General features: G+C 40.9%; 1 protein-coding gene across 3 annotated transcripts in view; it reads right to left on the reverse strand.

The window, feature by feature from the left end:
- Positions 1-19,739, reverse strand: part of HOOK3 (hook microtubule tethering protein 3) — a 161,783-nt gene that overhangs the window by 39,332 nt on the left and 102,712 nt on the right. For all 3 annotated transcript variants that reach the window (XM_084834799.1, XM_084834798.1, XM_084834800.1), the window contains 5 exons: positions 15,185-15,257; positions 11,208-11,258; positions 7,488-7,620; positions 5,600-5,667; positions 737-799 (listed from right to left, as the gene is read on the reverse strand). In XM_084834799.1, the coding sequence (XP_084690925.1) occupies positions 737-799; positions 5,600-5,667; positions 7,488-7,620; positions 11,208-11,258; positions 15,185-15,257 (388 nt within the window). The remainder of the gene's footprint in view (positions 1-736; positions 800-5,599; positions 5,668-7,487; positions 7,621-11,207; positions 11,259-15,184; positions 15,258-19,739) is intronic.

The raw sequence follows: 19,739 nt of genomic DNA on the forward strand, positions 1-19,739 counted from the left end.
AGAAATATTAACAAAAAGAACTAGCCTAAATAGTTCTGTATAAACGTATTTATTAAGCAACAAAAGTTGCATTTCTTTAAAACAAGCAAAACTGTGTTTATATTCATTTTATCAGATATATACTTGAAGCATTTGCTTGCTAGCTTAAGAAGGAGCATTTATATGTTTTCAACACAGAATACTGATTGCTCCACTGGCAGAGAAGGGAAAAGGCACTACTGCTGAAATCAGTAATTTGGTTTGGTCAGTGTGAAAAACCATCGCCTTTTTACTTCATTTTCGTTTTATGGCAGCTATACCTCCACATTTGTCTTTTATTGGCTCTTACAACTTCATTCTGGAGAGCAGAGCATGCTGCAGAAGAGGGATTTCACTTTGGCCACAACTTTGGAAATCTGATATAAAACAAAAATATGCTACACAGCAATCTTTGTGCAGCATTTTGGCAAGGTTTCCCCAAAATATAATGTATGGTATTTTACTAATGTTAATTCTCTAACGGCGTAACTTCTGAACCTCTTAAGAGTTTACCAACTGGTAATGGGTAAATAAAATGTTGCAATTGCACTCAAATATGTTTGCTGCTTACTTTGAAGTTTCCCAATAGACTCCTACAGATACAAAATAAAAAAGGCAAAATAAAAAAACAAACTGTAGCTCATTTACAATATGCCAAGAAAATTGCACAGTGAGCTCCACTAATGAAAGGAAAAATGAAACATCTGGTTTTAGATACCTGACGGTCAAGATCAACGTAAGCATCATTTCCAGCAGAGACTGGAGATTCTTTACTCATCAACTGCAATTAGATTACACTGGATTAGAAAAAGCAAAAGATTTATTTGTATTCGTTTAAGAAATAGGGCAGTCTAAAATATAAGGAAGCTTTGGACATGTCTATATGTATGTACACAAAAAAAGTCAGAGGTAAACAGTTAAGAAAGTAACTTTTACTAATCAATTCCACACACTTTTAAATCATTTTCTCAAGGTGGGGATAATGTATTTTTGGTAATAATAGAAGAACTCCTAGGTGTTTCCTTCAGTGTAGACTCTACACCAACATGTGTCCCCACATTTCATGTTACTTTTGAGCCCTTATTATCCCAAAACAAGTCTTGTACATTTTCCAGAGACACGTTTCCCACACCCAGAATTGAACATTCAGGGTTTTGGTTTGTTTGTTTTTAATTATCAGTGCTGAGATTTTATTACCAGACCTGCAACTGTATACACTTATTCATGTTCCAGATTTTATCCTGTCTGCTGATTGAAGGCAAGGATGACCTTGAGAGGCAGAATTATAGATTAGACCATTTCCAAGAATGTGGAATAGCCAGACTGTCAGCTTCTGCTAGAAGACACAACTCACAATGTATATAGTGTATATAGGTGAATGGGTGCACAGATGTAATGGTGCAAATATAGAAAAGGACCTAGCTCCAGTAGTGAAGGCAAAGGAGTCAGGAAGCAGGAAATCATGAAACTGTTCACATGAGTTGTGCAAAATGCTTGGACATCTTATATTTGATCTTGTGATCAAATATAAATATAACCAGGAGCAGACCTCAAACAGTGCCAGTTCATGGGATGGGATGTGGACTGTATCCCCACATCACACGTATATTAGCATCAGGTTGTGTGAACAACTGCTGGAGCAGAAACAACCTAAGTTTCTGTGATCAGGTCTATAACATATGAAGACACCTTTAAGGCTTCATTGTTGACCAAGATCATGAGAAAATGTATATATTAAACTAAGTGGAGGTCGCTGCAAGAATGCTGTGTACCAATGACATGGATATATATTTCTTTGAGGAGTATTACATATTTGCACATTTTTATGACCATCGTATTTAACCATATGCAATACTACTACTGAGATTACCTGATACAAAAGGCTTTGTAACTGAAAAACATTCCAGTCATACAAACAATTTTGATTAAGAGATTCCTCCATGAACCTTTGTTATTTGTTTGTTATTTACTGTTTGCTATTTATTGAAGCAATTCAGAAAATTCTACCTGATGCATTCCAGGATTGATTTTCTGAATGAATATTCATAGACTCATAGAATAGTAGGGTTGGAAGGGGCCTATAAGACCATCGAGTCCAACCCCCTGCTCAATGCAGGAATCTAAGTATCAAACCTTTCATCACAGGCAATGGTCATTTCATGCTTGACATATTTTAAAATGAATGTTTCAATAAATAGGGTTTTCAGCACCTTTTGAGGTTCACTTTACTTTGTTGGAATCTGGAACAGGCGCTGCTCTCTTCCTTTCCCATAAAAACTAGGGCATTTCATTTCATCTTGACTACAAGATGAAAGAGCTACTTTAAAAGCACAGTGTTGAGAAAGAAGCATACTATTCCATACCAGACTTCTTCTATCACCATACTTGTCCCAGAGTGTTTACTTCCCAGCTGAAATGTGGAAAAACCTCAAGTGCTATAAAAAAGCAGAACTGAAGAGGCTGGTTTTCCATCACTTGTTATGTGGCTTACCCTCATGCTGGACAAAAGTCAAAGCGTCACTGAAACTACTTACTGAATCATTATCAGACAATGCTCTCTCCGTTGTCAAGCTGATTTAGCTTCACAACAGCTAGATACACCTTTTCTTTGGAATTGCCATCTTTCTCTATTCAGTTTTTATGAAGCATCCACATGATGTCATTCTTAGGTCACTGCATTCCATTCTGCATAACCCTTCCATAGGATGGCTACCTATCTGTAATAGTGGATTTCCTGCATTGGTGGGTGGATTAGATGACATTTGAGGTACCTTCTCACTCTGATTCTATTACTATGCTTTTTTGGACCTGCTTGTGGCGATGTGATATAGTGCAACGGCAGAACCATCCTGTCCAATGTGGACAAGCAAAGAACTATTAAAGCTTTTCAGGGTTCCTATACCTTTAAACTGAATGCTTCCTGTGCAAGTTCAACCTGTTGACCTGGTTTGCATGTAACCCACAATTTGCTGCACGTGTGTTCTGCAGCAATTTTGAATATTCAACCTCCGATTGGGTGTTGCTACATGATGCCCAGACACTATAGTTAATTGTGGATTAAACAATCCACAGACAACCTACAATTAGTAATTAGGTTTACTGTGGTTGTTTAACTCACGATTAACCTAACCATGTTCGGGTTCAGATGTCACTTGCAACCCCCGCTCCCGATTGGCCCAGTCAGGTTGAATACTCAAAATGGCCATGGAATATGCTTGGCACATGCCATGGCAAATTGTGGGTTAATTAACCCACGATTTGCCACCATTACATGCAAACAGCACACTGTATTGCTTTCTGTTGTTCGGGGCTCTGAATTACCCCAATGCCAGTTTCTTCTTCCACTGGGGAGGGGGCTTTAATTCCTGATTTCCTTTCATGATTTTAAATTTATGTTTTATTTTTATTAAGTTACTGATTTCCTCTCATGATTTATTTTAATTTTAATGATAAAATAGCATAAGAAAAAAACCATGAAAGCAAATCAGGAATTAAATCCTCCCCCACAGGAAAAGCAACTGATACTGGGGCAATTCAGAGAGACAAAAAAGGCTATTCATAACTAATTCAGCCTGGATCACCAGAAAGCAGTAAACAAAAGCTAAAAGTTCCCAACAGGAAGATTTCAATTGGCATTAGAAAGGACCTTTGTTGAATGGGACTTACTTTTGAGTAGACATTATAGAAGGATGGGGAAGGACACTGCTAGATAATAAAGGATATTAAGTTTTCTTCTGTTCTTATATTATCTACTTTTCACTTCTATCCAATTGCAGAAAAGCAATGCCTCAACTGCTCTGAAGAAGTCTAATGAGGAGACACCTAAAGAATCCTTGCTTTTATCTCTGTGTGTCACATGGCACTCTACTAGAGTTTACATTTGTTTCTAAGCATGCGGTTTGGGGCTCTGAAGGTTATTTTGGTAAGAATCTAAATAATTTATAGAATAATTTGCTTTTTAGGCTAGTAAATTTTCAATAAATTACCTGTCCCTCCCCCAAAAATCTGTCCAGAATTAACCAGCCAGTCATGAAACTGGTTTCTAGCCATTGACAGAATCCCCAAGATGGACAGATGGGATTCTTTTTCAATCCACTTCTGAAGTCCAACTGAAAGACCATTCTTGAAAAATTCAAGTAAAATTCAAGTAAACTTTTAGTTAACATTCCACTCTATTAAGGCTTAACACTAACATCCTTCTCAGCTGGACCACTTTACACTGTACAATCAATCACCTTAACACCAAATCAGGGAGCTGTGATTACTCCCCCTGCCCCCGCTTTATTTCCCCCCACTTTACTATTTCCTTCCTTCTCAACAGAATCAGTTATAGAAAGTCAGACTTTCCAGAATTCCTTCGGTTGCTACATTTTAAAAAAAATATGGGAAATGAGACAACCAAAGTTAAACACTTTTCAGTCCTGTCATTTTGAATGGTAGAGATTTAAGAAAATGTTTAAGTTTCCCACATAAATTAATTGAGCTTAAAAGTACTTAATTTTGGTTATATTGGCTCAATGATTTTTCCACTTATTCCAATGAAACAGCAAAACCAAAAACATACTATTAGGGTGCAATCCTATGGCCGCTAGACAGTGTCTAGACGGCCATAGGATTTTTTGTTTTCTGGGAACTGAGCTTAGAGCCAGAGGTCCATTCCCCAAAACCTGACTCCCCGGCCCCTCCCCCGACACCTTGTAGGTGGTGCGGTTTGTCCCCAGCTCCGCACTCATAAGAGCAGTGCGGAGAGGCCGAAAAGGGGGCATCCCTGGGGGCGGATTGCAGAAATGCCGTTACGACGCTTCCTAAGCACCGTCCAGACTCTCTGCACTACTCTGACAGCCCCTGGTTAGAGAGCCGAAATCAGCTGTCTAGCCACAAATGCAGGGTGGTCGGAGCACAGTGGAGAAGATCCCCTCTGCGTTCTGCCCGCCCTGCATTGGACAATCAGCTGCCTCCAAATTTGAAGGCGGCTGACTATCCCCATAGGATTGCGCCCTTAATCAATCATTATTCACTAGCATGCTCACATGTTACTATCAAGCAACTAAAATCCAATTACAATTAACCAGAGGGCTAAGTTTCAATTTAAAAACAAACAAAAACAAAACACCTAACATCTGAAGATCCTTACAGTGCAGTCCTATGCATCTCTACTCAGATTTCCCATTGAGTTCAATGGGACTCACTCCCAGGTAAGTGTGTATAGGATTGCAGCCCTAGTGAGCCTCCCCAGTCATTAATGGAAATTAATTTCAGTAATTGAATCCTCTACTGCTAAATAAACTAGCAATTCTAAAGTATTGTGGGAGCTACAGGGAAGGAAAGACAAGAAGGGAACCTAGTATCAGTATCCAGAAGTTTAAATCTTCTAGATTTAAAGAAAAGTGGAACATTTGAGTAAACCATTAACCTACATTACAAAATTTTATTTCGCCCATCACAGATTGACAACATTTCTGATTTCTTGAAGTGTGACATACCATGCCTTTTCCGTGAATTGCCTCTTTCTGCTAAGCTGAAAGAAACAGTTGTAATGGAGTGCTATATATCTTCAATATACCATCACCCAGTTCCTTACCTCCTGAATGGCAGTCATGACAACATGTTGAACAGACTCCTCCATCATCATGATGGTCTGGATATATTCTGTAAAACAGCCGTTTTGGCATGCCATCATTCAATACTTATGACCATAAAAAAGATAAACAACCCTGTAGTTCCAGCAGCATCAAAGCTGTCATTTTCACATGGTAAAGGAAGATGTTTCTTTTTAACAATTAATGAGGCAAAGGCTATGTAAAGAGGATTATTTATGTGCAGCAATGGGAGCAACTTCCCCATGATACAACTATGGCACAAGCTCTGATCCAGCATTGGTAGCTTAACAAATGCATAAATATAATAGACGAATTCCCTTTGCTCTAGGACAGACAAGCTTTTTCTTTTATCTTGAGAAAATTACTTTGGCTAAAATTCACATTCTCCCAATAGTAACAACTTCCCTTTCCATTCGTGTGTGTGTGCATGTGCGTGTGTATTGGGGGGAGGATTGAAACTGACTAACCTGAGGCTCCTTGTAAGCAGACCCAACAAATTTCACTCATAAAGAGGGATGGGGAACATGCTTGAACTTGTCAGCACTGCTGAGAGGAAGAGAACTTTGCACACACACTGCCCTTATTTTTAAGGGCTATGTGATGTTCATGTAGATAAGCATTCTTCCTTTAAACACACCCATAAAATTAAAAATTTTATAAAAACAGCTCCCAAACTCACAAGACACTCTACCTGATCTTGCAGCAGTCACACTCCCACAACCCCGTACATAGCTGCAGTGCTGGTCATGATTAGTTTCAGCTTTTCTAGAGTACAGACTGAAGTGCTCAATTGCAAAACCAATTTGGCCAGTGACCATGGATGGAAGCAAAAAGTGAATGTTTTGTACCTTGGACAAAGATGGTTCTAAAATGCCTTCTCCAGTTTTCCTGAAAACTATATTTGTATACAGTTGAAGTGAGAAATCCACCTTTTTAAAAGCTCACTTTGGCTAATTGCCAGCACAGTACTTGGGGGAGTGAGATGAGATGAAAGGCAATGGTATCAGCCACAATGACTTAATGAGAACTGGGCATTTTTTAAAGGGGGCGGAGAGATAGGCTACTATAGGACAATGCTATGTATCGCAGAGAGTATCAGCCTATTTTACATAGGTACACAATAGAAAGTAAAATCAAATAAATGTGTAATAAATAATTTAGTCTTCCGCCACTCCAACTCTTTGGCTGAAATTAGATGTTACACATATACACATGCAACTTTCTTCCAACTTTTCTTATATCCAAAAGCAGCCAAGGAGATGAGAGTTGAGGGAAAGGCTGTGGTTGCTCAAACGTTTTTCCTTGGGCCTTCTTCTCAAAATCATGCCCCCCTTGTACAGCTGCTTGACTACATACATGTGGGGGGGAAAGATGGATTCCCATCTCCCCCACTCCCCGATACACACACCCTGGTTGGAAAAGCAGGAGGGAGTAGAACAATGGCTGGAGGCATAAGATTAAGCAGCCCCCACTCCTTCTCTGCTTAAGATGGTGTTACTGCAAAATACAATCAGGTCACTATGCATCTGCCATGTAACATCAAGATTTGCCCTTATTTTTCCATGTCTTTAAAATAAATGTCCTAAAAACAAATAGGACTCCTTTCAAGATGGTAAAGGTCACATCCCATCAAAACAGCTGATAATCTCAGATAGAATTCTGTAGTGTACCATCATTGTTAAGCATTTCTTGGCCCCAGCAGGGAAAATTAAGATAAAATAGTATGCCACTTTTCTCAAGCAACACACTCAATCAATTGACACCTGAAAAACAATGCCAGAAGATCTACTCATGTCTGGATCATCTAAACAATGAAGTCATGTGTGTCCAGCTCAAATGGGGCATCCTTTTAATTAAAGTTTAACTGACCTTGTTTTTGTTCACAGTTTACAGCACAGCCCAAAATAAGCTGAAGCATTCTTCCAAGCTCAGCAGCATCAGAGTGTTCCCCAATCAAGTTGACATCAGGAAGGATAAAATCATTGATCTGCTGCCCCAAAATCTGTGCAAAGACCAAAATGAATCCATATAAAAATGCAGACATCGCAAACAGCATGAGGAGAGCACATCTCTAGCACTTGGCAAGTTTCCAAACTAGACTTACGGCTGCAGGCCTAGTCCACTGAACAACTCTACAAACCGATGGTAGAGAATGATGTTATTTGTACTGACGAAACAGAATATGGGAATGAATGAACCCTTCCCCTGCCTGCTGATTTTACTCAGAAACCCACTCCCCAAGCAACTGGAGAGAACTGTTAACCTCTCTCACACACACACACCTCTGCTACAAATCATGTCCTCCCCATATCTGGCCTTCAGACATCTAGTTCACCCTTCAGCTAACAAGTTCAAATGCTGAGTTATAGGCAGCCCAAATCCAGCAAACCAGTTCTGCACACAGAAGCTGGCTTTTACCCACGTAGCTGATGCTAATGCTGCTGTATATTATCGTAGCCATGCTGTAGTGTTAATTCAAGCCCATTGAACTGGCTGGCTGAGTCTTGATTGAGATGCGTATCCACATTTGGGGCCACTCGTTGCATGTGTCAAAGCCCAGGTCGCTCTGTGGAATGCAGAGATGACTCGGGCGGTTGACACGATCGCACCCAAGCGCCCTCTCCCTCTGAGCAGAGCCCAGCCAGCTCCTTGGTATACACCTGAGCTGAGGGCAATGAAGCAAGAGGGGAGACGGCAAGAACTCAGGTGGAGGAAAACTTGTGCTGAGTCTGACCGAACACAGGTAAGAGCCCACAATCAAGCCTACTCTGTGGTGGTGAGGGTGGCAAAGAGACAGTTCTTTTCCACCAGCATTGCATCTTCTCAGTGTCGTCCAGAGGAGCTTTTCCGAGTGGTTCGCGGCCTGTTACATTCTGGGCCAGGGAGAGAGACGGTGGAACCCTCGGTAGCACGCTGTGACAAGTCTGCATGGCACTTTGAGGATAAAGTTGCTCAGATTCGTCATGAATTGGACACCACCATTAATGCAGTTCCATTGGTAGAGGCGTTCAGAGCACCGTCTGGTCCAGTTTTATTGGATGAGTTTCAGTTACTGAGGCCTGAGGATGCGGACAAGGTGCTTGGCCAAGTCCGATCGACCACTTGTGTGCTTGACCCTTGCCCTTCATGGCTTATTAAATCAAACAAGGAGGGGATGTCTGGCTGGGTCCAGGAGGTTGTAAATTCCTCCTTGAGAGAGGGAGTGGTGCCTGCCGCTTTAAAAGAGGCAGTAATTAGACCACTCCTGAAAAAGCCTAACCTGGACCCAGAGGATGTTAACAATTATAGGTCAGTGGCCAACATCCCCTTCCTGGGCAAGGTGCTTGAGCGGGTGGTTGTAGGACAACTCCAGGCACTGTTGAATGAAACGGATTATCTAGATCCATTTCAATCGGGCTTCAGGCCTGGTTTTGGAACGGAAACTGCCTTGGTCGCCCTGTGGGATGACCTCTGCCGGGAGAGGGACAGGGGGAGTGCGACCCTCTTGATTCTCTTGGACCTCTCAGCGGCTTTCGATACCATCGACCATGGTATCCTTCTGGATAGGTTGTCTGGGTTAGGAGTTGGAGGCACTGCACTACAGTGGTTCCGCTCCTACTTGGATGGCCGATTCCAGAAGGTGGTGCTGGGGGATTATTGCTCTGTGCCATGGCAATTGTGCCATGGGGTTCCACAGGGCTCTATTCTATCCCCCATGCTGTTTAACATCTACATGAAACCGCTGGGGGAGGTTATCCGGAGGTGTGGGCTGAGGTGCCATCAATATGCAGATGACACCCAGCTCTACCTCTCTTTCTCATCAAAACCAGGTGAGGCAGTGGCTGTTCTGAATCAGTGCCTGGGCACGGTAATGGACTGGATGAGGGCCAATAAACTGAAACTCAATCCAGACAAGACGGAGGTACTGTTAGTGGGTGGTTCGTCTGCCCGGCTAGGTGATATTCAACCTGTTCTGGAGGGGGTTGCACTCCCCCTAAAGGATCACATTCGTAGTTTGGGGGTGCTCTTGGATCCAGAACTGTCACTTGAGGCACAGGTGAACTCAGTGGCACGGAGCACTTTTTATCAGTTTAGGCTGGAATACCAACTACGCCCTTATCTGGACAGAGATAGCCTAGCTACAGTTATCCATGCTCTGATAACTTCTCGTCTGGATTACTGCAATGCGTTATACATGGGGCTGCCTTTGAAAACGGTCCGGAAACTTCAGCTGGTCCAAAATACGGCAGCAATAGGGACTGGCCTGCGAGCTCATATTACGCCAGTACTTTTCCAGCTGCACTGGCTGCCAGTCCATTTCCGGGCCCGATTCAAAGTGCTGGTGTTAACATTCAAAGCCCTTAACGGCTTGGGGCCAGGTTACCTGAAGGATCGCCTCCTCCCATATGTGCCTGCCCGGACCTTAAGATCATCCTCAGCGGCCCTTCTCCATGAGCCCCTGCCAAAGGAAGTGAGGCGGGTGGCTACTAGGAGGAGGGCTTTTTCTGTTGTGGCACCCCTGCTCTGGAATGAGCTCCCTAGTGAGGTTCGCCTGGCACCTACATTGTATTCCTTTCGGCGCCAGGTGAAGACCTTTTTATTTTCCCAGGCATTTTAGCATTTTAGCTTTCTAAATTTTTAGCTTTGCTGTTTTAAGTCTGTATTTTAAACTCCTGCACTGCTGCTAGGTTTTATTGTGGTTGTATTGTTATATTGTGGTTTTAATGTTCTATATATTTTAAATTGTTTTATTGTGTGTTGTTTGGTTTTAATTTTTGTGAACCGCCCAGAGAGCTTCGGCTATTGGGCGGTATAGAAATGAAATGAAATGAAATAAATAAATAAATGCGAACTAGAGGTGACTGAGGCCAAAGCCTTCTACGTAAAATCTGAATGAACAGTGTTCATCATTTATTTATATCCTGCCTTTCCAGTAAAATCATGCTCAAGGTGGCAATTTAAACACAATGTAAATAGCTGTGTAAATAGCAACATAATTCTCCAGTGTAAATAGCAAAATAATTATCAGAGAAAGCAATGTCTTCCTTCAAGTTAAAAATGCTACTACTAACAATATGAAGCACAATAGCCTGCTGTCATTTGGTCTATATGAAATTAACAACACTTGAATATGTGCTCGAAGACTTAGATCAAGCAATGTTTGTATCAGTTACAGCTTAGTCTTTAGGGTTATTTTACATAGCCATCTCCAAAGCTGACCTGCAGTCATATATTTAACACAAAAAATTTTGCCTGAAGTATTTAGTTAAGATTATCACCTAAACTGGTCTGATAAATTAACTATATGATGAAGCATTCATTATTGTTTTAAACAAAGCTTGTCTGGAGTTTATAACCAATGGAGGAAAAAAAAAACCAGCGAGGGGGCGGGGGGTCCTAGATATTACAATTTTAGGACACGTTTTTCAAAATGAGAACTAAAATCTTAGTAAGAATCATTTTGTTGCACTAAAGAGCTGGACTTTTATCCTTAATAATCCTTATTTGCATGTTACCCTAATAAAATAATGAAAACAGAATATAGCAAATTATAATAAAGTAGAATAAAGTGGATGACATCAGTTTACAGAACTAAGCAAAAGCCCTTACCTCATGATTGTAATCCAAAATTCCTTTTAAAATTTTCTTCAGATTGCTCACCTTTTAGAAGGGAAGAAAAAAAAATATTCAGAAGCTGCAGCAGAAAGTTACAAAGAAGCAGAATCACATGTTGAAATCTACAAAAATACCTATTTATGGCCAGAAGCCTTTTTTGCCTAAAACAGCCAATCATTAAAATCACAAAATCATGATTCTGTCATTAAATTCTTTACTGATTTCCAGATTCTCCTTATATTCATGGGAACATTGAAAAATCAACAGACAAGTGACTACTTACACCAATGGGTTTGGAAATTGGACCTATACTCTCATGTGCTTCATCTTATGTAATTATGATTTCTTTTTGCAAACCAGAATTCAAAATATATTTTGTCCCACACTGTAAACTCTGTGCACACAAGCAGGGTTTCTGAGCTCTTTCTTGGCAGTATCTGCTTGTCCAAAAAAGCAGCTTCTGACACAGCACAAGTAGGTGTCTCAGGCTGGGAGTAAGGAGGAGAGCAGCACAGTCCCGTGCACATGAAAGCCACTAGACGAGGCTGAAAGGACTCTCCGGATCATAGGCTTAGTATTAAACCTAAATTATATTCCTTTTTCTATTTAATGTTTTTAAAATGCCTTGGATCATCCCAAAAAAGTAATTTGATGTTGTGGTCTTTATAACTTGAAAAGATGTCAAAATGCCATTCCCCTTCACCTCCATCTTTTAAAATTTTCTCATTAGCCAAAATAAACCAGTAGTTTTGCTTTCTTTTTCCTCAAATTCCTTAAAAGATAAATCCAAGAATTTAAGACCCATGAAAAGAGATTCAATACCATTTGCAAATACAATAAAATGCTTTGTATGTTGTGCAAATTAAGCCTAGATCTTGAAATTGAACCATTTTTTTGAACAAATGCATTTGAACGTGAACAGAGGAGGTTAAGATCCACTACCAAACTCACAGAATCATCAAGCGGAGTTTAAGAAGCACAGTTCAATGGGACGACATGATTTACTAAGGAAGTTAGATAACTGATTGTCTAGATTATAGGGGGTTTGTTTTTGGTCTGAAGAAGTGTGTTGCAGCATCTACCACATGAATAAAGCAAGCACTGTACATGAACAAGAAATAGATTTCTGGCAAATTATTTCTGAAATGAACACAAGGAAAAAATGGTACCAACACAGGATGTGGTGTTGAGTGCCAGAAAACAGTAAGAGAAATCCAATTCAGCCATGGCATCCAATGAGAGCAATACATTCTGTGTTCGAAACGGTGGACAAGGTCATCTGGACAGAATTTCTCTTTTACTTCTCTTTCGGGAGACATGCTATCAGTTCATCTATATTATCTCTAGCCATATCTTATTTTTGAAATATTAGGTATTATTTCAAATTGTTTTGACTGTAATGAAGCATAATAGTTTTTGTTCTGTGTTCCCAGAAAAGTGTGTGTGGGGGGTCACCAAACTCTTCCTTGTAAGGGGTAAACAAACAAGTGCATAAAATAAGTAATGCAACACAGAGACTAGTGATCAATCCCGCTGACAGACCCTGTTGAGCAAATCCCCAGACAGACACCCATTGGCAACACTGCTTCCATGCGTCTACTGTGTGTCCAGCTGATAAGAAATCTGATTTCTAGAAATCTGTGAACCTTCTGTCATGTGAAAATCCTTGTCTAGTATTCATGAGGACATTGCCCACATGTTGAGTAGCTGTTAATGCAGAGAGGAAGAACTGGTCAAATTGCCTCAACCCTGACATCGTTACAGATATTTTGGCTAGGGATCCCAAGGGCCTTTACTTAAACATATTTTTGAGGACTGAAATGCATACAAGTCTTTTTAATCTTCTTGTTAAATTTCCAATTTTTTTGCCCTCCAAATGTGGGAGGGTATGTTTTACATTCTCCTGGACATATAAGGAATACAAGTATCTATTTGTGCTACACATTTTTATTTGGAGATGGACAGAAACATGTATTTCCATTATCAGTGCCATTTTCCTCTCAAGCTGCTTTTACATTCATTATGTCTTACAAGGTCAGAGACGTTTATTGCATGTAAGCAAAAACCATCAAGAACTCTGTAGATCAACCATGAATCACCACAATGTCAGATTATATAAAGAGGAAAACAAAAACAAATTGTATAATGTATTATATTCCCCTATGACAATACCACCAAGAAGCAATTAAGTAAAGATTTCAGCAACAGCTTTTGAAACTTTGAAATCATTAAAAGTGGAATAATGAACATAAACATGTAGCAGTTCCTTCCCATTGCTTGATTTTAACTAGCCAAGAGGATTCTGGGACTCAAGACAGGAGCTCCCATTTTACCTCCAGATCAGCAGGTTAGTCTGAAAAAGACTCCAGTGGAATGCAATTTTGGCCTTTAGCTTCTGCAAAAAAAAAATGTACTGAAAACATAAAGAGGATTAGTTCAATATTTTTGCCTATGATGTTGACTGTTTGTCAGCAACTAGTTTTATGGGCAGGCCACTTTGAGAAGGGAATGGAGGGTGATGAGACAGAGCCATCCCCACCCAATGGAGCAGACTGCCAGCAAGTCACATCACCACAGCCACTGCTTCCTGCAGACATCATCTTCCCTCTAGCTTGCCAACTTGGGGGCAACTTCAGAGTATGTGTATGTGTGGGGTTGGGGGTGGGGGGGCAGATTTGGACTTCAGGCCTTCAGTTGTTGATCCCCAGTGTAGCGTAGACATTCTGAGTAAAAATAACTTCCCCTCCTCAAAACGTATAGGTAGCTATGATTCACCCATCTCTACTACTGTTAACTCACACTCTGGCTGATACAGGGAAGTAAAATAATTCTTTCCAAATCCATATACTAGGACTTTAACCCACTACTTCACTAACACAGAACTATCAAAAATACTTTATCCTAAAAGAAAGAGAAGAATAAGAGTTAAAAGAATAAAAATGCTGTACCTGGATAACAGTTACCCACCATAAGGGTTACCTATAATAGCTAACCAATAGAGCAGAAATATCCTAGCACTGTGTTTCTTCAATAGCTATCTGCTATAAATGTTTTTAAAGCCCCAGTCGGATCCTACTAACACTATAAACCAGGACCCACTGGAAAGGGCACCCTATTTTTATAGAGAAAAATTGGCTCTGCTTGACTTTAGGCTCAAGAACGTGGGTGAGAAAGGAACTGAGCATAGCAAGGTTTAAATATACAACATCTGTCTTCAGTCTGACTTGCAAATGATGCCAAATCTGGCCTGAACCAATTTAATCTGGGTAGAGCAAGCTGCAACTGTTCACAATGCTAGCAGAAGAAAGACTGGTTTGAGATAAGGAAGTGAGAGGTACCACTTAGTCCAACTCCCTGGCTAAATAGACTAAAATATCTGCTTCCTTATGGACAGAAAGGAGATCATCCAGTATCTGGACCATTGGGAAAACCGGGGGGGGGGGGATCTGTTCTGACCTGTTTCTTGGGGGACAGGGCTTGCAAAAGATGGGGGTGAAATAGACTCTAATTTAATTTAAGAAATAAGACGTATTTGACAATGACTCTAATCAACAAAAAAAAACTATTGTGTTTTCATCAACTTGATGTCATTTAGACCCCCTCCCCTACTACAGTGTCTTATTTTCACTTTCACTTATTTCTAAATGACCCCAATACTAGTCTAATGAAACCCTCAGATTAACAAAAACATAGTGGGAGCGGTTTGGGGTTGAAATACCACAGAAAAATCAACTACTGTTACAGAATTCATGGGATATTAAATGGCACAGATTAAGGAGGGAAAGACCCTCAAAACATAGGAGACTTAAGAATTAATTATATTTTTAATTTAGATTGTTTTTAAGCTGACATTTTATTATCTTCAGTCCGTAACCACCCTGGGCCTTTGGGAAGGGCAGGCTAAAATTCAACAAACACAGAATTGCAATACTTTCATACAAAATAAGTATGAAGTTAAGCAATCAGAATACCTTCAGTCTCCAATTGTCTCCTACTTCGGTTTTGATTCTGTTTAACCAGTTTTCATCAAAGTATGTTGGATCTCTGAGAAGACAAAAGCAAAGTGTTTGTTAACTATGTTTACCTAAAAAAAATACAGATTTTATTTGCACCCTGCCTTTCTACCAAGAAAATAGAACTCGAGGCGGCTTGTGATCATAGCAACAAAAACATTTAAAAAATAAAACTTGATTAAAACAATAATAAAACTAATTCATTAAAAACACAACAATAACAGAATAAAAAACAGCACCCTACCCAACAGACCAGTTAACATGCCAAAGCCTGCTTGAATGGGAACATCTTTGCTTGCTGGCAGAAGGACAGCAGAGAAGGAGCCGATCCAACCTCCCTCTGCAGGAAGTTCCACAGCCTGAGAGCAGCCACTGAAAAGGCCCTCTCTCATGTTGCCACCAAATGCATCTCTGAGGGCGACTGTACTGAAAGAAAGGCCTCTCCCAAAGATCTTAAAACCCAGGCAGGCTCATATGGGAGAAGGTGGTCTTTCAGGTAGCCTGGTCTCAAGTTGTATAGGGCTTTATAAGCCATAACCAGCACTTTGAATTGTGCCCAGAAACAGACCAACAGCCAGCAAAGCTGTTGTAACAAGGGAGTCACATGCTCCCCATTACAAGCCTGGGTCAACTGTCTGGCTGCAGCATTCCGGACCAGTTGAAGTTTCAGAAAAGTTTTCAAAGGCAGCCTCATGTAGAGTGCATTACAGTAGTCCGAACTGGATATAACTAAAGGATGTGTGGAGAGGCCGCGATGGCTTAGTGGTTAAGATGCTGAACTGCAGACTGGAAGGTCGGCAGGACAACAGTTCGAGACCCGAGTGCTGCGTGACGGAGTGAGCTCCCATCTTCAGTCCCAGCTTCTGCCAACCTAGCAGTTCGAAAGCAAGAAATTGCAAGTAGATAAATAGGTACCGCTTCGGCGGGAAAGGTAACAGCGTTCTGTGCACCTCGGTGTTCAGTCATGCCGGCCACATGACCACAGAAGCGTCTTCAGACAACGCTGGCTCTTCGGCTTAGAAATGGAGATGAGCACCACACCCTAGAATCGGACACGACTGGTTGGGGACATCTTTACCTTTTACCTTTAAAGGATGTGTGACAGTAGCCAGGTCAGACATCTCTAGGAACGGGTGTAGGCGGCACACTAGCCTCACCTGAGAAAACGGACTCCTGGCCACCGCTGTAACCTGGGTATCCAGGTTCAGGGCTGAGTGTAGGAGTATACCCAAATTGTGAGTCTGAGTCTTCAGGGGAAATGTAACCCCATCCAGCACAGGTTGGGTCTCTATTCCCTGATCTGCCATATCATGCTCACCATCCCCAGATACAGCTTTGGAAGTTTAGCAATTCATCCATTATTAACTAATGTCCTATAGTTCCTGTATCACCTACGGCAGTGGTTTTCAAACTATATTCCACAGAACCATAGGATTCCTCAGTGAGCTTGTCATGCGTTCCTCAATTACAAGATTAGTAATGGCGAGCTAGCTTCCTCAAACAACAGCAGGCCCACAATTACCAAACTCTCTTCCAATACGTCACTGCAGGGAAATATTTTAAGTGTTCTAGAGTACACTATTTCCTGGGAAGCAATGGTGAGGCTCAATTGACATGGCCAACACTTTACATAACTGAGTGTGCACTGTAGAACACTTCTCAGAATCCTCTACTGCACCCAGAGGTTCCATTGAGGACATGCAAGAGTCCCTTAACAGACAACTTGATGTGGAAAGAGTTTCCAGAATCTAGAAAGTTTGAAAACCACTGAATTAAAAAACAAGTCTTTTCATACAATACATAGAATGAGGTTCAAAGACTGCAGAAATGTTAAACACTATTTAAAAAGCAGTCTCAAATTCAGAAATGTATTTGAAATGTTTGAAAAGCAAGTTCTAAAAGCTCTCCTTTAAAAAACAAAACATGTTTGAAATCCCTGCTTATCTTTTTCTATTAACTGTAGGAAAAATTAGAATTTACATTCAATATCTTCACACTTCCCTATCTATCTCAATAATTCAATTTTTAAAAAAAATAAAGTACCAAGAAACTAATTCAGTGAGGCCAAGGGTGCTCTAGACTTGCTTTTCTTGAAAAGCAGCTTCCCGCCCCTCCACACCTCATGGCAGAACGCTTTTGAATCTGTGGGGAGTTTCAAAAGACATTTTGAATCTGTGGGGAGTTTCAAAAGACTGTGTATAGATACAGCTTATTTTCAACATTTTTCCTTTCTAAATATCTAGCATATGTCTTAAGTTACGTTCTTCTGTTCATAATGCAAATATTTTCCCTGAAGTATCAAGGTCTTCTCCATATATTTTTTCTCCAAGATTGTTCGGAGAAAGGCTATTTGTTGCTATTTATTTGTCACATTTGTGTCCCATTCTAACGCCAAGTACCTCAGAGTACTATACCTCAGGGCAGAATCCCCCAACTTGGTGCCCTCCAGAGGTTTTGAACTTCAGTTCCAATCAGCCCCAGCCAGTATAACCAATGGTCAAGAAAGCTGGGAGTTGTAGTCCAAACCATTTGGAGGGTACCAGGTTGGGGAAGATTGCCTCAGGTGATGGCATCACTTTTTTCCAACTTGAAATTGGAGGCATCCTTTACTGTTAAACATTAAAAAGTTTAATTTCGGGGTGTGTAGAAATAAAAATTACCCATCCTCAGAGGAGCCCATCCAGTATAATCTGTTTGGAAAAAATAAAGCCTAGTGCAGTGAGTCATGCAAAGGTGCAATGGGCAGCCACATTCAAGAGCAAGTAATTTGACTGTCTTCACTGGGAGATTTGAGTGATACAATCATCTGATGCAGAGTCACAGAAGAATCACCACACCCTGTGCCCCAGAGCTCAGCAGAGACTGAAAGGCAGGGCAAAGAAGTAATCACACCAAGATGCAACAAGCAGCCTCCCCTGTGTGTGGGTTCTCTGGTCTCACAGGAGCCTTTCATTAGTTAATAAATTCATTTCTCACAATATAGTGGGAGTTCTCTTGTAGTACACTAGTGGGCCCCAGCACACAGTTTGGGAATTACTGAATCAGACTGTTCTCCACAATGAGAATTAAGTTACCTGACAGGTGTCCTCTGTTGAGAGATCACCACAGATATATTTATTTATTTATTTATTTGCATTATTTTTATGCCGCTCCTCAGCCAAAGAGGCTGCTAGAGCAGCTTACATATAATCAATTAAGCAAGAACATATACCAACTTAGGACCAGGTTGCCTGAAAGACAGACTCCCACCATGTAGACCTGTTAGACCACTATGATCTTTAGGGAAGGGCTTGCTGTCTGTGCCACATCCCACAGAGTCCCATCTGGCAGCAACACGAAAACAGAACTTCTCTGTGATGGCACCCTCCCTCTGGAGTGACTTCCACTCTGTGATATATCAGAAACCAATGATCGTGTGCTTTCAACGATTACTAAAAACTTACTTGTTTATCCTGGCTTTTCCCAGCCATTACCTTATTCAAATGCTGTTATACTTTTAATGATGTATTGTTTTGTAATATGTTGTGAGATGCTTTGGAAGTTTTTAAATGGAAAGTGGAATGAATAAAGAAATATATTATTTTTAATATAATAAATTATTATTATAAATAAATAAATACAATTATTTAATTACATGACTAAGGGAGCAATCCTATGGCCGCAAGTCAGTGGCTAGATGGCCATAGGATATGTGGTTTTCCAGGAACTGACCTTGGAGCATGTGCTCCGAGGCCGGTTCCTGGAGAAATGACCTTACCCCCATTCTGTGTTACCTCACAGGCAGCACAGAACAGCCCTGTGCTCCGAAGAGGAGCACAGAGCGGCCAAAATGGGGTGTTTCAGGAAGGCGATCTGGGGTGGGGAAGGCGGAAATGCTGGTACGACACATCCTATGTGTCATCTGGCAGCCTCCTCCCCCACTCCGCCGTCCCGCGGCTAGACAGCCAAAATCGGTTGTCTAGCCGCAAATGCAGGGCAGGAGAAGCATGGAGGGAACGATCCCCTCCGTGCTTCTCCTGCCCTGCATTGGATAGGCAGTCGCCTCCGAGTTCGGAAATGGCCGCCTATCCCTATAGGATTGCGCCCTAAATAACTAACTAAATAAAATCGCTTTAATATTCTCAGAGATTTTTATTTAAAATCTACACAGAAAAACTGACTCTATGGAACTGTAACAACTTTAAACATGCTTGGTTTCATTGACAATCACAAATATATTACTAGATAAGCTTTTCCCAACCACTAAATGTAAACACAAAACAAAACACGCCTTCCATTTTCTCTTCCAGGATCTAAAGCAGCTCAGATTTCCACACTAAAGCTCTTAGGGTGCAATCCTATGGGGATGGCTATGAGCAGAGATGTAACATTTCCGGAAATTCTGAAGTCATGGAGTGCCCCGCCCCCAGAAAAAAACAGAAACTTGGGGGGGGGGGGAATGAAAAACAAGCAGTATTTATTTATTTAGTACTCTTTACATAACTAAAGTCACTTTGTTGCTTTAGGACATCCT

The sequence above is a fragment of the Heloderma suspectum genome, chromosome 2, assembly GCF_057233095.1.
Source record: "Heloderma suspectum isolate Gila_16-S chromosome 2, 16-S_ref, whole genome shotgun sequence".
In the NCBI taxonomy this organism is placed as follows: Eukaryota; Metazoa; Chordata; class Lepidosauria; order Squamata; family Helodermatidae; genus Heloderma; species Heloderma suspectum.